This window comes from Oryx dammah, unplaced genomic scaffold (genome assembly GCF_014754425.2).
Source record: "Oryx dammah isolate SB20612 unplaced genomic scaffold, SCBI_Odam_1.1 HiC_scaffold_28, whole genome shotgun sequence".
Classification (NCBI taxonomy): Eukaryota; Metazoa; Chordata; class Mammalia; order Artiodactyla; family Bovidae; genus Oryx; species Oryx dammah.
The window spans coordinates 117,545,051-117,558,323 of NW_024070212.1; the positions used below are offsets into that span (position 1 = coordinate 117,545,051).

The 13,273-nt window shown below is 56.0% G+C and overlaps 1 protein-coding gene across 1 annotated transcript; it reads right to left on the bottom strand.

Moving 5' to 3' along the window:
* Positions 1–3,359: 3,359 nt before the first annotated feature.
* LOC120856623 (aquaporin-12-like) lies at positions 3,360–6,279 on the bottom strand. The gene is made up of 3 exons (XM_040231963.1): positions 5,673–6,279; positions 4,602–4,718; positions 3,360–3,529 (listed from the first exon to the last, which is right to left on the bottom strand). Exons 1-3 carry the CDS (start codon positions 6,277–6,279, stop codon positions 3,360–3,362), a joined length of 894 nt encoding a protein of 297 aa, XP_040087897.1.
* Between the last annotated feature and the right edge of the window lie 6,994 nt (positions 6,280–13,273).

The following is a 13,273-nucleotide window of genomic DNA, read 5'->3' on the forward strand; positions in this document are numbered from 1 at the left end:
GTCCACGAACAGGACAGGTGCGTGCTCCCAGGGAACGTCCAGGAACAGGGAGCCTTGTTCCCCCTGCAGTGGCCTTGGGACCCCCTGAGGAGCTGCCAGACACCTCCGCCATGTGAGCGGTGCCCACGAGCAGCTCTCAGACCGCAGGGCCTGCTGGGTTTCCGGCAGTCGAGGGGAATGGACAGCATCCTCTTGCATGGTCCCCATCTGGTCAAAGAAGGGAAAGCGAATCGGCTCACAACCGGCACACACTGTCGCCTCTATGTTGGGTTTTACTGACTCGTGTGCGGTGGCCAGTAGCCTGGCCATACAGTCAGGCAGATGGGCACCGGGAAACTGGTGTTAGGGCCCACACAGATCGCTATGGAGATTCAAGAGCTGCGCTAAGCTAGGACATTCCAGCACCCATCAGAAGTGCCCCTTCCAGGATCAGAGGTGACTGGAATTGGCAAATGGCTATCCTGGCGCTCTTGCCTAAGGTGGCCCCCCAGGCTCTCAGCATGAGTGGGCATGGGGGCTCTGAGGGTAAGGTGGCCCCTGGCTCTCAGCATGAGTGGGCATGGGGGCTCTGAGGGTAAGGTGGCCCCGGGCTCTCAGCATGAGTGGGCATGGGGGCTCTGCAGCCACGCAGAGATAGGCTGAGTCCAGACACGGCCTCCTGCACCCGGACGGCTGGGGGCAGGCTCCCCAGGGGAGGACCCCACAAGGCTGACAAGTCAGACTGATGCCCCGTAGCCCCATAGAGTACAAATGGGTCCTGCCAGGAGTCGACGCCGACTCTGGCCTCGGCTTTGTGGGTCCGGTGGGAGATGCAAGCACTCGGCTATACACATACACACACCTGTTCCTTCTCAGCCTCTTCTCAGAAAGTGGAATAGAGCTCCCCGTGCACTGCGGTAGGTCCTTGCTGTTGTCTCTTTTATGTACAGTAGTGTGAGGACGTTCATCCCAAACCCCGACCTTTCGCCTACGGTGACCTGACGCTTGTTTTCTGTGAGGAGTTTGCTGCTAATGCTGCCCAGCCTGTCCCAGTCTTGGCCATTGAGGAACCTTGTTGGCTGGGTCGCTTTCTTTCTGACACACTCCTGCCAGTGTGGGTGTGTTTTGGGGGAGGGCAGGGAGGCAGATGCTTCAGGCTCACCCTGAGCCTCTCCAGCCCCAGGTCCAGAAGCAGCCGTTTCTCCTAGCAGCGCCAGAGGGAGCCAGCTCGGGGGGTTGCAGCGCTGCTGGGGTGGGGCTGCTCCGGGGTCCTCTCTGCAGACACAGACTTCTCTCCAGAGGACCCCTCCACTGTGGTGCAGCCAGGACGGGTGGGGGTGGGCCGGGACGAGGGAGGGGGCAGAGGTCCAGAGACGAGAGCCCCTTCTGGAGCCGGCCTGGATGCGGGGCCATGGCATCCGCAGCCCGGGAAGCCACAGGTGGAACCAGGGAGGCCCTGCCCACCAGAGCACCCCCCACCAGAGCCGCCCAAGAGCCCCTCCCAGCACCAGCCTGGTCACTCCCTGCCTTCAGAAGGGACCACTCCGACCAGCACAAGGGGCGGGAAAGAAGGGTGCAGAGACGGTCCCAGGGCCGCCCCTGGGGCCTCCGCGGAGGGTGGCCCCTCTCACCTGTAGCCAGGTGATGGGCAGATTCTTCACCATCTGAGCCCCGGGAAGCCCCACCACAGCACAGCGCCATACAGCAGCCAGGGTCAGCTGTGTGCCCAGGCCAGCTTTGTTGGGCTTATGGACACACTCCTAGAACCTGCTTGCGTGTAGGGGACTTACTATACTTCATTCACAAGAGATTTTGATTGATTGTCCAATTTTCTTGTCTCCCTTTTCTGCAAATTTATTAATTAGCTAATTAAAATGTATACATTTGGCAACTTCATCTTCCATTAATCAAGCTGAAAGCAGTATCAGTCACTCTGGACAAATATAGGATTGCAATCATTTCTGACGATTTTCAACTTCGAGAAGGACCTTTCTGCTGATGGACCCATTGCTGGGACTGTTCAGAGTGTGAATCAAGAAACTGGCTCCTGGTTCACACGTCATTTCAAGTAGCTCTCTGTGCACTCTTGTGTCTTCAATTTTACTGAAGAGTTAATTTTAAGTTGCTGTCCATGTAGTAACTGGTTCGTCAAAGCTTCCTTTCTGTGTAATTTCCTTAAATTTAATTTTTGTTCCCAAGCCTGTGGGTTGTGCTTTGCAATGTTGACATTTTTCAGAACAGGGATTCCAAGCTCCTGGAATAATTCTAACGACTCGCTGCTATCGTGTATTGCAGCGCCCACGTTGGTGCTTTTCCTGAACTAACTCACTGAACAGCTCACAGCCCAAGCGCCCGGAATCCCTGTCCTGGAAGCCTTCGTGCAGGGGCTGTGGGGCCTTTCTGTGGGGACGGCTGAGCGGCTGCCTCCCACCGGTCCTGGTGCTGCCAGTGATGACCCCTCTCTCCACCCAGGGTGATGGCCTCTCACCCCTGTGGCTGCTGCAGTGACCGTCCTCCCAGTGCTGACCCCCTGGGGACAGGGCTGCAGGAACCCCCAGCTGAGGGGCTGTGTTCTCTGGGGGTGGGAGATTCCAGGTGAGCTCCGGTCTTTGGGGAGAAAATGGCTGGGGGCTCCTCCGAGCCTGGGGGAGCCCGGGGTCTGCAGTGATGGCCCTGCTGTGCGTGCCTGGCCATGAGGGCCTTCAGGGTGGCAGCGTGCAGGGGGATCGTGGGGCTGGGTGTCCTGTGTCCCCTGCAGCTGCGGGCTCCAGCCACCACCCTGACCGTCCCCAGCAGGCCTCGGCGCGGGAGCCGCTGGGCCACATCCAGGCTGGCCAGTCGCCAGCACTGGGACAGCCCACCCTTGGTCTCCTCAAGGCCGGCTGTGCTCACCCTGGACCGTGGCCTCTCCTCCTAGGTCTTACCTTTGATTTTGGTTGGGAAAGACTGAAGGCGGGAGGAGAAGGGGACAACAGGGGAAGAGATGGTTCGATGGCATCACCGACTCAATGGACGTCCACTCAATGAGCTTGAGTGGACTCTGGGAGCTGGTGATGGATAGAGAGGCCTGGCATGCCGCAGTCCATGGGTTCAAGAGAGTCGGACGCGGCTGAGCAACTGACCAACAACTGTAGAGAAGAGGCCCCAGAGACCCCTTGCCTCCCCCTGCCTGCCCTTCACCAGCCTGCCAGGCCCAGGGACACAGCAGGCCTTACAGACAGTTTATTGACATGTGGTTTCCGGGGAGAAGGGGCTGGAGGTCTGGCCCCTGCCCTCAGCTCAGGGATCCCCCGAGTCCGGCCACGGTCGGGCCCTAGCTCCCTGCTCACAGGGTTGGAGCCGGCGTGGCTGGAATTCAGTGGCTGCCCCCCTGAGTTCCTCTACGGGGGCCCCTGTCCTCTGCTCCCCTCTTTAGGCGTCTGGCTGCCTCCAGGCCCCAGGACAGGCCTCCCTCTGGGGACCCGGTACTTGCTCTTCTGACTGTAGAGCAGGTTCCTCTGGAAAAGGCGAGGGAGACGGCCGTGATGCAGCAGGACGGCCAGAAGCGTGCCTGCGGGAGAGCGAGGGTCACACGGAGGCCGGGGGCTCCCCGGGCCTGAGACCGCCGGACGCCGCACCCCACCTCTCCGCGGACAGGGGCCTCCAGACGGGGCCAGGTCTCACCCTGGCCCGGCTCCTGCCAGCGTCCGCTCCCATGGAGTCCAACCCCCCGGAGGCCAGTGGGGACCGGGATCCGTGTGTACTTGCAGACCGTGCTCTGGGCCCCGTGTTCCCCCCGGGGCCGTCTCCTGATGCTGGCGTGTCATCCTCGGGGTGGTGAGCGTGGAGGTGGGGCCGAGGGGGCCGGGGGTCGGGGGTGGGGCCTGGCCGAACCCTCCCCGCCAGGTTCTGCCCAGAGCTTCCGCAGTGGAGGACCCTGGACCCCCACCTGGCCGCCTCTCGTCCCCCGAGGGCGGGAGGCCCCCTTGCCTGAACCAAGCTGGCGCATGCACGTGGGTCCTGGGACCCCCGCCTCCGCCCCTCGCAGCTCCCAAGGGGGTGCCATGGCAGCTCGGGGGTCAAAGGCTGGAGCGGTGTCCCCCGGATTCGGGTCATTCCCTGACCTCGCAGCAGGACTTCACCTTTGGCAGGTGTGAGTAATTACGTTAAGACAAGGTGTCCCTGGAGCAGAATGGACCCCAACCCTGTGTGACTGCTGTCCTTCTCAGGGGACACGTGGCGAACAGGTAGGATGGGCTGGGATGGGGCGGGGAGGAGGCCGCAGCCCCAGAGAGGCCCCGCGCCCAGCTTTCCGCGCCCACCTGGGGACAGGTGAGTGGCCTGCTGCCCCAGCCTTCACTTCGCTGTGGTTCCCGGGTCGGTGGCCAAGAGCTCCGAAGGACAGCCCCAGCCCGTCCAGCTGGCGCCCACGTGGGTTGGGGCCAAAACGCTCTATTCCAAATGCCTGCGTCTCCAGCTTCCCTGAGAGGACCACCCCCCCAACCGGGGACCCTGGGGAAGGCCCCAGGAGCAGCCCCTGCCTCGACCCCGGCCAGCAAGCTGGACGCCCTGTGGGCCACCCCTGTCCCAGAGGATAGCCTGGGCTGGCCTGCCCCCACCCCCAGGACCCCCAGTCCCCTCACCTGTCACAGGGCCCAGCCAGTACACCTGGATGTACTCCAGCAAGCTGTGCCCCGAGCAGCGGAAGGTGACCGAGGTGGCCAGTGTGGGGTTCAGGAAGGCGGACGTCAGGGGCCCGGCTGCGGAGAAGTGCAGGCGTCAGTCCTGGCCCGCCTGCACCACTTCCCCACTGGACCCGCCCACCCGCCTGGGGGGCCCGGCTCCACCCCCTGTGCCAACTGGGACACGGGGAGGCGGCCGCCCAGCCCAGGCCAGAGGTCAGGGGTCAGGCAGCAGCCAGACAGGAGTGTCTCCCGACCTCTCACCCCTGCGTGGACTTGGCTCCCCAGCCTTTCTCTGCACACCCTATGCCCGTGGGAGGGCATCTTAGAGAGAGAGAGACCCAGAGAGCTAGGGGGACACAGAAGGAGAGACACGGACAGCAAGGAGAGAGAGACTCGGCTGAACAGAGAAACAGCAGCAGAGAGGGGTGCGCGGGGCTGGCGGGGGCGGGGTTCAGGAAGGCTTCCATAGGGGCTCAGGGACCCACAAGAGCTTGGTCAGGAGGCTTGGCCTGGGTGGGGGGGCAGAGGAGGAGGGGGAGGAGGCGGAAGGAAGGAGGGGGAGGAAGGAGGGAGGAGGGAGGGGAGGAGGGGGAGGGGAGAAGGAGGGGGGAGGAGGGAAGAGGTTGAGAGGCTGCCTCGCAGTGACAGGTGGGCCCAGCAGACAGTAGGCAGGGGCTGAGGAGGAAACAGCAGCCCCAGACCCCCAGGATGGGTGACGGAGGACGCAGGGGCTTCCAGACCAGAGCCTGGGACCCGAGGAAGCAGCAGGCCCCCTCCCCACCCACCGTCTGCCTCAGGTGCCGGCCTCCCGGGATGGACAGGAGCAGCTCGGGGTGCGGACAGACCCAGCCGGGAAGGACTGCCCCACCGGGGTCGGGTCCCTGCCCAGCGCGTTGAGTCCCACCTGGCTGGCCACCACCCCCAGCAGGTGCCAGGGCAGCGGCCACCCCAGGCCTGGTGGCCCCATGCTGGCCTGCAGCCCCTCTCCTGGGCAGCCATGCAGCCCCGGGGACAGGCGGCTGGTCTCACCTGTGCCGGCCGCAGCGGTGAGCAGCAGGGCCACGGCCGGCGCCCTGTGGACGGCGCGGCTGCCCTGGAGGCGGAGGAGCACCAGGTGCAGCAGGAAGGCCCAGGAGCCCTCGAGCAGGGCGCCGTGGGGCACGGCCGTGCGCAGCGCCGAGCTGCAGTGCGGGTCCACGAGGCTCTGCAGCACGTGCAGCTCGCTGAGCCCCCAGGCCCAGTAGAGCCGCGTCAGGGCGCCGGCCGCCTGCACGCCCAGCGCCTGCGCCACCAGCTCCAGCAGCGTGCTGGGCAGAGAGGCCTCAGCCAGGAGGAATCGCTGCAGGGACACCGTGGGGTTGGCCGAGGCCCCGTCCAGGGTGGCCCCGTGCGCCAGGAGCAGCAGGAAGACCAAGGTCAGCAGCAGGTCGGGGCCGAAGCCCAGCGCCCAGGGTCCGAGCTCCGCCAGCATCCGCATCTCCAGGCAGCAGGCCCCCAGCTGGGCAGTGCCCGCCGCCTCCCGGGCAAAGTGGGCGTAGGTGCCCCCGGGGAGCAGGGCCTTGGCCGCCCTCCTGACCGCCTGGCAGAGGGCGAAGGTGGCGAGGAAGAAGCAGAGGGACACGTTCAGACTGGCCATCGGCCTGGAGGCTCTGGGAGGATGGGCCGGCAGGGCCTGAGCTGACGTGTCGGGGCGGGGGGGGGGGGGCCGTGGGAGCCTCACACCTGCGCCGCCCGCAGCGACTCTCCGGCCCGCCCCTCAGTCGAGCGTCCTCCACGGACACCCGGCCCCCCTCAGCCACTCCGGGTGCTGCTCCCCAAAGCCGCCATGCCTCTGTGACTCAGCCCGGGTCCCTGGTTCCACCGGGCAGCTCCTAGAGGGCGCCAGTGCTGGTGTCCACCCGGGGGAGGGTCCCCAGGCACCAGCTCCCTCGGGAGGGTGGCAGTGTGCTAGGCCAGGAGCCCCACACGGGGAGCAGGCTGCGGCCTGGCAGGGCTGCACTGGGCACCTTGGAAGCTGAGCCTGCAGAGACGGACCCACCTCACCTCAGGGAGGCCTGGTGTGCTGCACTCCTTGAGTTTGCAAAGAGACACGACTGAGCAACTGAACTGAAAACAAAGAACGTCCAAATTAAAAACAAAGGTCAAATGCTTCCCTTCCTGGCCCTTTTTAACAATAAGACTCCCTCTCAGGTGCCGAGGACACGCTGACTCGCTGTGGAGCACGTGCTGGTCTGTTTTTGAAAACTTGAAGGGATACAGGGCTTCCCAGGAGGCACTGGCAGTAAAGAACCCTCCTGCCGATGCAGAAGAAGCAAGAGGTGAGAGCTCGATCCCCAGGTCGGGAAGGTCCCCTGGAGGAGGGCACGGCAGCCCGCTGCAGTATCCTTGCCTGGAAAATCCCGTGGACAGAGGAGCCGGGTGGATCTGAAGGGACACATCCCTGACTTGTTGGATGGTCTCTGTCCCGACGAGTTATAGAACTGCTCTGGAGCACTCCCTCCGAGTGATCTGGGAAGCTCTTTCCTGGGCGATCGTCTTCAGCTGGGGTTCTGTAAAACTCTCTTCCCTTCCTGTTACAGATTATCGATGGTCTTCGTGGACCCCGCGTTTCCCTCAGGCTCACACAGAGCGTGAGCGCCTGCGGGGACCTCCCGTCCACATCGGAGCCCTGGGCCTCCGCCTTACCCGTTGGCCACCCACGGCTCCCCCATGGGGCCTGGTCTCCAGGTGGCCAAGCTCTGCCCAGATCGGAACACACAGCACCCATGACCACCAGAAATCCTGCCTGGAGCTGGATGGTAATTCACACTGAGTCATCAGCCTGAACTGGCTGTATTTCTAGATACTTCATATTTTTAGATAAAATGTAAATGGTGTGCAGCACACCTATCTTGAGAGTGAACTCTCACCCATGAGACGCACAGACGCAGGTCACCCACGCCTTTACCCTGGCGGGAGCGGAGCATGCTCTCAGAAAGTCCCATCCCTTCCAGTGGACCCCGCCCCTAATCAGAGGCATCCGGCTTCCTGCTTTGGGTCATCAGAGGCTTGGGGATCATCCTGTGAAACCCAAGTCCTGCGTCTGCCCCGCGTCTCCATGTGCGGCCGGCAGGGAGGTGGGCTGCTTTTGTTTCCAGTGTCATAGTTTTGTTCCTACTTAATTCTGAATGGAATTCCATTTCATGGCTGAACCACAATTTGTTAATCCATCTTTCTGAGAGTGAACAAACATTTAGGTTTTCTTCCATTTTTCCCCTACAATACAAACAAAGCTGCTCTCAGTAACTTCATATAAGTCCTTATAGACAAATGTTTTTGGTTTTGGGGGGGGTGGTAAGTAGCTAGAGAATCTTTCTAAATCACAGGGCAGGACAATACTTAATTCTGTGAGGTTCTCTTGCTACTTCCCACAATGCGGTTGTAGCATTTACAGTCCCAGGAGCATTCTAATGGCAGAAAGTGAAGAATTTAAGAGCCTCTTGATGAGGGTGAAAGAGGAGAGTGAAAAAGCTGGCTTAAAGCTCATCATTCAAAAAGCTAAGATCATGGCATCCAGTCCCATCACTTCATGGCAAGTAGATGGAGAAAAGGTGGAAACAGTGGCAGATTTTTTTAGGCTCCAAAATCACTGTGGACAGTGACTGCAGCCACGAAATTAAAAAACGCTTGCTCCTTGGAAGGAAAGTTATGACAAAACTAGACAGCATATTAGAAAGCAGAGACATCACTTTGCCTACAAAGGTCCGTACAGTCAAAGCTGTGGTTTTTCCAGTGGTCATGTATGGATGTAAGAGTCGGAGCATCAAGAAGGCTGAGCGCCGAAGAATTGATGCTTTTGAACTGTGGTGTTGGAGGAGACTCTTGAGAGTCCCTTGGACTGCAAGGAGATCCAACCAGTCCATCCTAAAGGAGGTCAGTCCTGGGTGTTCATTGGAAGGACTGATGTTGAAGCTGAAACTCCAATACTTTGGCCACCTGATGCAAAGAGCTGACTGATTGGAAAAGACCCTGATGCTGGGAGGGATTGGGGGCAGGAGGAGAAGGGGACGACAGAGGATGAGATGGCTGGATGGCATCACCGACTCAACGGACATGGGTTTGGGTGGACTCTGGGAGGTGGTAATGGACAGGGAGGCCTGGTGTGCCGTGGTCCATGGGGTCAGACACGACTGAGTGACTCAACAGCAACAGTAGGAGCAAGATAGGAGACTCCTGGTGTCCACAAGCGCGATGCCGTGAAGATTCCCGCAGCCTCTCCTCCTGGTGTTGCTCTCTCTGTGGCGGGAAGCTGCATTCCCCGGATGACAGGTGATATGAGCACATTGTCAGGAGCCTACTTACCAGTCATTCAAATGCTGTCCGTTTTTTGCTGAGTTGTGTATCTTTTTCATTATTGAGTTATAATAATTCTTCCCATGTTCTGAAGACAAGTCCTCTGTCCTATAATTGTTTTCCAAGTATTTCCTCCCAGGTCCTGTTATGCTGTGCTTAGTTGCTCAGTTGTGTCTGACTCTTTGAGACCCCATGGACTGTATCCCACCAGGCTCCTCTGTCCATGGAATTCTCCAGGCAAGAACACTGGAGTGGGTTGCTATGCCCTTCTCCAGGAGATCTTCCTGACCCAGGGATCAAACCCAGAACTCCTGCATTGCAGGACGATTCTGGCTCAGATGGTAGAGTCTGCCCCCAGTGCAGGAGACCCAGGTTCAATCCCTGGGTTGGGAAGATCTCCTGGAGAAGGGAATGGCTACTCGCTCCAGTATTCTTGCCTAGAGAATCCCATGGACAGAGGAGCCTGGTGAGACCCAGTCTGTGGGGTCACAAAGTGCCAGGGTCCAGCCCCGGTGGATCCAGGGAATTCGAAGGGTGGACGGAGTCGGTGAGGAGAGATTTAATTAGAAATATAAGATTAGATTAGGAAAGAATTGTGTAGTAGGAAAATTAGCGGAGAAAAGAGGCTGAATAACTTGGTTTACGTGGAGAATTAATAAAACCTCGAGACAAGAGGTTTGCACCATCTACGTTAGGCCACTGGCACCCGTTTGAATAGTGGAGGGTGCTCCACCTTGGGCTCCCTTTCATGTGGGTCTTAGAAGCCAGGGCAAGTAAGTAGACATGGCGAGCCTCCACGCCCCAGATGGGAATTCAGCCAGAAAATAAAGAAGACACGGGGAGACCAAGCTGCTTTGGTGAGCGAGGCCCCAATAACTTTATTTTTTAAAAGGACTTTTATACCTTTTTCACAAATGATGTTGTGTACATTATCTTCTGGCCTTGGAGGCCTGTGAAACATTTTAAGACCCTCTTTTGATAAAGGCTGTTCAACCAGAAAACTTATTTTCCCTTGAAGTGTTTTTTCTTTATATTTCTAATCTATGTCAGCCTCAGAAAGTATCAAACAAAGTTACATTTTCAGGAAGCAAAGGTGCAGTAAGTTACAACAAAGAAAGAACCAATTAGCTCAAAAGTCTGATGTGGTCAGTTTCAAGGCTACACTTGTTTTTTCTTACATTCTAACTATGTTAACCAATGTGCTCCCAGGTGTGCAGTGGGTAAGAGATATGGGAACTTAGCAACTAGCATTGGCTCAACAGTGAAATCTTACACCAGCGCTACTCTAATAACTTTTAACTCTTTGAAAGGCTTTATGTTTTAGGCTTCCCGTGCCTCTCACAGTTGGGGGGCTGTAAACAATCACATGCGTAGTTGTAAAAGTCCCGGTAAGGCAAGTGAGAGAGCCATCAGAGGGGTTTGAGCTGAAACAATCCTTTCAAATGCAGAAGAAGGAAGCCCTAAGTTAACTTTTTGCAGAAAGTGTCAGAAGAGTGGAAAAGCACATTACAACAAAATCAGGCCGACCTTGGTTTTTTGGGGTACATGTTCAGGAAAACTCAGGGGGAACCCCTGAAGTCAGATCATGCCTTTGCGTTTTGTCGGGCTTCCTTCCTCATGACCTTTGCCGTGGGTGGGATTCCTCACGCTGGCTCCCGGCACCAAAGAGCTGGACATAACTGAGCGACTAACACTTCCTTTCTTTACCATCTGAGCCACCCAGAAGCCCAGGTCCTAGTCATTTCTTAGCACTGATAAGTACTTGTAGAAGTTTTAGTTTTGTGTTTTGCGTTTAGGTCCACGATCCATTTTGACTTAGCATCTGAATGTTTGTGAGAAGTGTAAGATCTGTGACCAGATTCTTTAAAATGCTTTTTGCTCGTGGGCATCCCTTTGCTCCAGCCCCATTTGCTGAGAGGATTGTCCTGTTGCCCTTGAACAGGCTGTGTTCCTTTGTCAAAATCAGCTGACTCTGTGTGCGTCCATTTCTGGGCTCTCCTGTACCTTTACTACCTGTCTGCTCGTTCACCAGCATCACACTATCTTGATTTTTTAAGCATTTGTTTTTATTTATTTAATTGTGGCAAGCAGGATCTTCGGTCTTAGTTGCAGCGTGCAAGCTCTTAGTTGTGGCATGTGGGATCTCGTTCCCCAACCACGGATAGAACCTGGGACCCCAACATTGGGAGGGTGTCTTGGCTGCCGGACCACCAGGGAAGTCCCCATCTGGCTGGCACCCCAGCAGTGTGACTGGGGAGGCTGAGTCTGTGTGCACCCTAAGTCGCTCCAGTGGTCTCCAGCTCCTTGCAAACCTATGGACTGTAGCCTGCCAGGCTCTTCTGTCCACGGGAGGCAAGTATACTACAGTGGGTTGCCATGCCCTCCTCCGGGGGTTTCCCAGCCCTGGGACTGGACCTGCAGCTCCTGTACCGGCAAGCAGGCTCTTCACCGCTGGCACCACCGGCCAACCGGGAAAGCTCACGGCTTCGCAGCAGCGAGTCTCGTGGTCAGTGAACATAGGATGTCTGTTTACTTACACCACTGATTCATCAGGATTTTGTTGTTTTCTACATCAGATACTGAGCATATTTTAATTTTTACCTATGTTTTTTTTTTAAACCTTCTCTCCTTTTTTTTTTTGTTTGGCAGTGCTATAAATGGTGATTTAAAAATGTCAAATTCCAGCTCTTTGTTGCTGGTACACAGGCAGGCCATCGACTTTTAATTTTGATTCTATATTGCCCCCCTTGGGGCAACAGTGAGTAGTTGCTTTAAACATCTGTGTATCCATTTCTCAAAGGCATACTTTGTCATTTCTCTGGGGTAGATGCCCAGCAGCGGGACTGGTGAGGCATATGACAGTGTGCGCTTAACTTTCTAAGAAAGCCCCAAGCCCTTGTCCGGAGTGGCTGAAGCTTTGGCATTCTCACAAACAGTGAAGCATTCAGCTGCTGCTTCTCACCAACACGCGACGTCCTCAGGTTTTGTAGCTTGTTTTTGATTTCAGCCCTTTAGAGTGTGAGTAGTGGCATTGTTTAGCATTTTTAAGTTGGGTTGTTTATTTTTCCTATCGGAGACTTTGGAGGATTCTTAATGTATTCTGGAGACAAGTCTTGGGCCAGAGGTATGATTTGCGAATATCTTCTCTGCATCTGTAGCTTGTCTTTTCATTTTCCTTCCCAGAGCAAAAGCTTCTTCACCGTCATAAAGTGCAACCTTGCATCTCTTTCTTTGTGAACAGAGCTTTTGGTGTCATGTTCAGGAACACCATGCCTAGCTTTGTATCCTGAAGGTTTCCTTGTGATATTATTTTCTTCTGGAAATTTTATAGATTTAGATTTTACATAAAATTTTGAGTTACTTTTTGTATAAGGTGTTAAGTTTATATTCATTTTATTTTATTTTTTATTTTTGTCATGGATAAGGGTGCTTTATTTTATTTTTTTCACTTTCTTTTTTATTTTACTTTACAATTCTGTATTGGTTTTGCCATACATTGACATGAATCCACCACAGGTGTACATGCGTTCCCAAACATGAACCCCCCTCCCACCCCCCTCCCCACAACATCTCTCTGGGTCATCCCCGTGTACTAGCCCCAAGTGTGCCGTATCCTGCATCGGACATAGACTGGCAATTCGATTCTTACATGATATTATACATGTTTCAATGCCATTCTCCCAAATCATCTCACCCTCTCCCTCTGAGTCCAAAAGTCTGTTCTATACATCTGTGTCTCTTTTGCTGGCTCGCATACAGGGTCATCATTGCCATCTTTCTAAATTCCATATATATGTGTTAGTATACTGTATTGGTGTTTTTCTTTCTGGCTCACTTCACTCTGTATAATCGGCTCCAGTTTCATCCATCTCATCAGAACTGATTCAAATGTATTCTTTTTAATGGCTGAGTAATACTCCATTGTGTATATGTACCACAGCTTTCTTATCCATTCATCTGCTGATGGACATCTAGGTTGTTTCCATGTCCTGGCTATTATAAACAGTGCTGCGATGAACATTGGGGTACATGTGTCTCTATATTCATTTTAAAAGACGTATCAGAGTCCATCTGTTCCAACATTATTTGTTGAAAAGTCTATCCTTTCTCCGTTGATTGCTTTTGCATCTTGTAAATAGCGTCAGCTGGTTACACGTGTGTGTGTGTGTGTGTGTCCACTTCTGGGTTCTCGCACGTGCTGCACTGATCTGTGTGTCTGTTCCTTCACCGATACCACACTGTCCTGGAATCTAGAAAAATGGCACAACTGGCATTTTGCGGGTCAGGAATAGAGATGC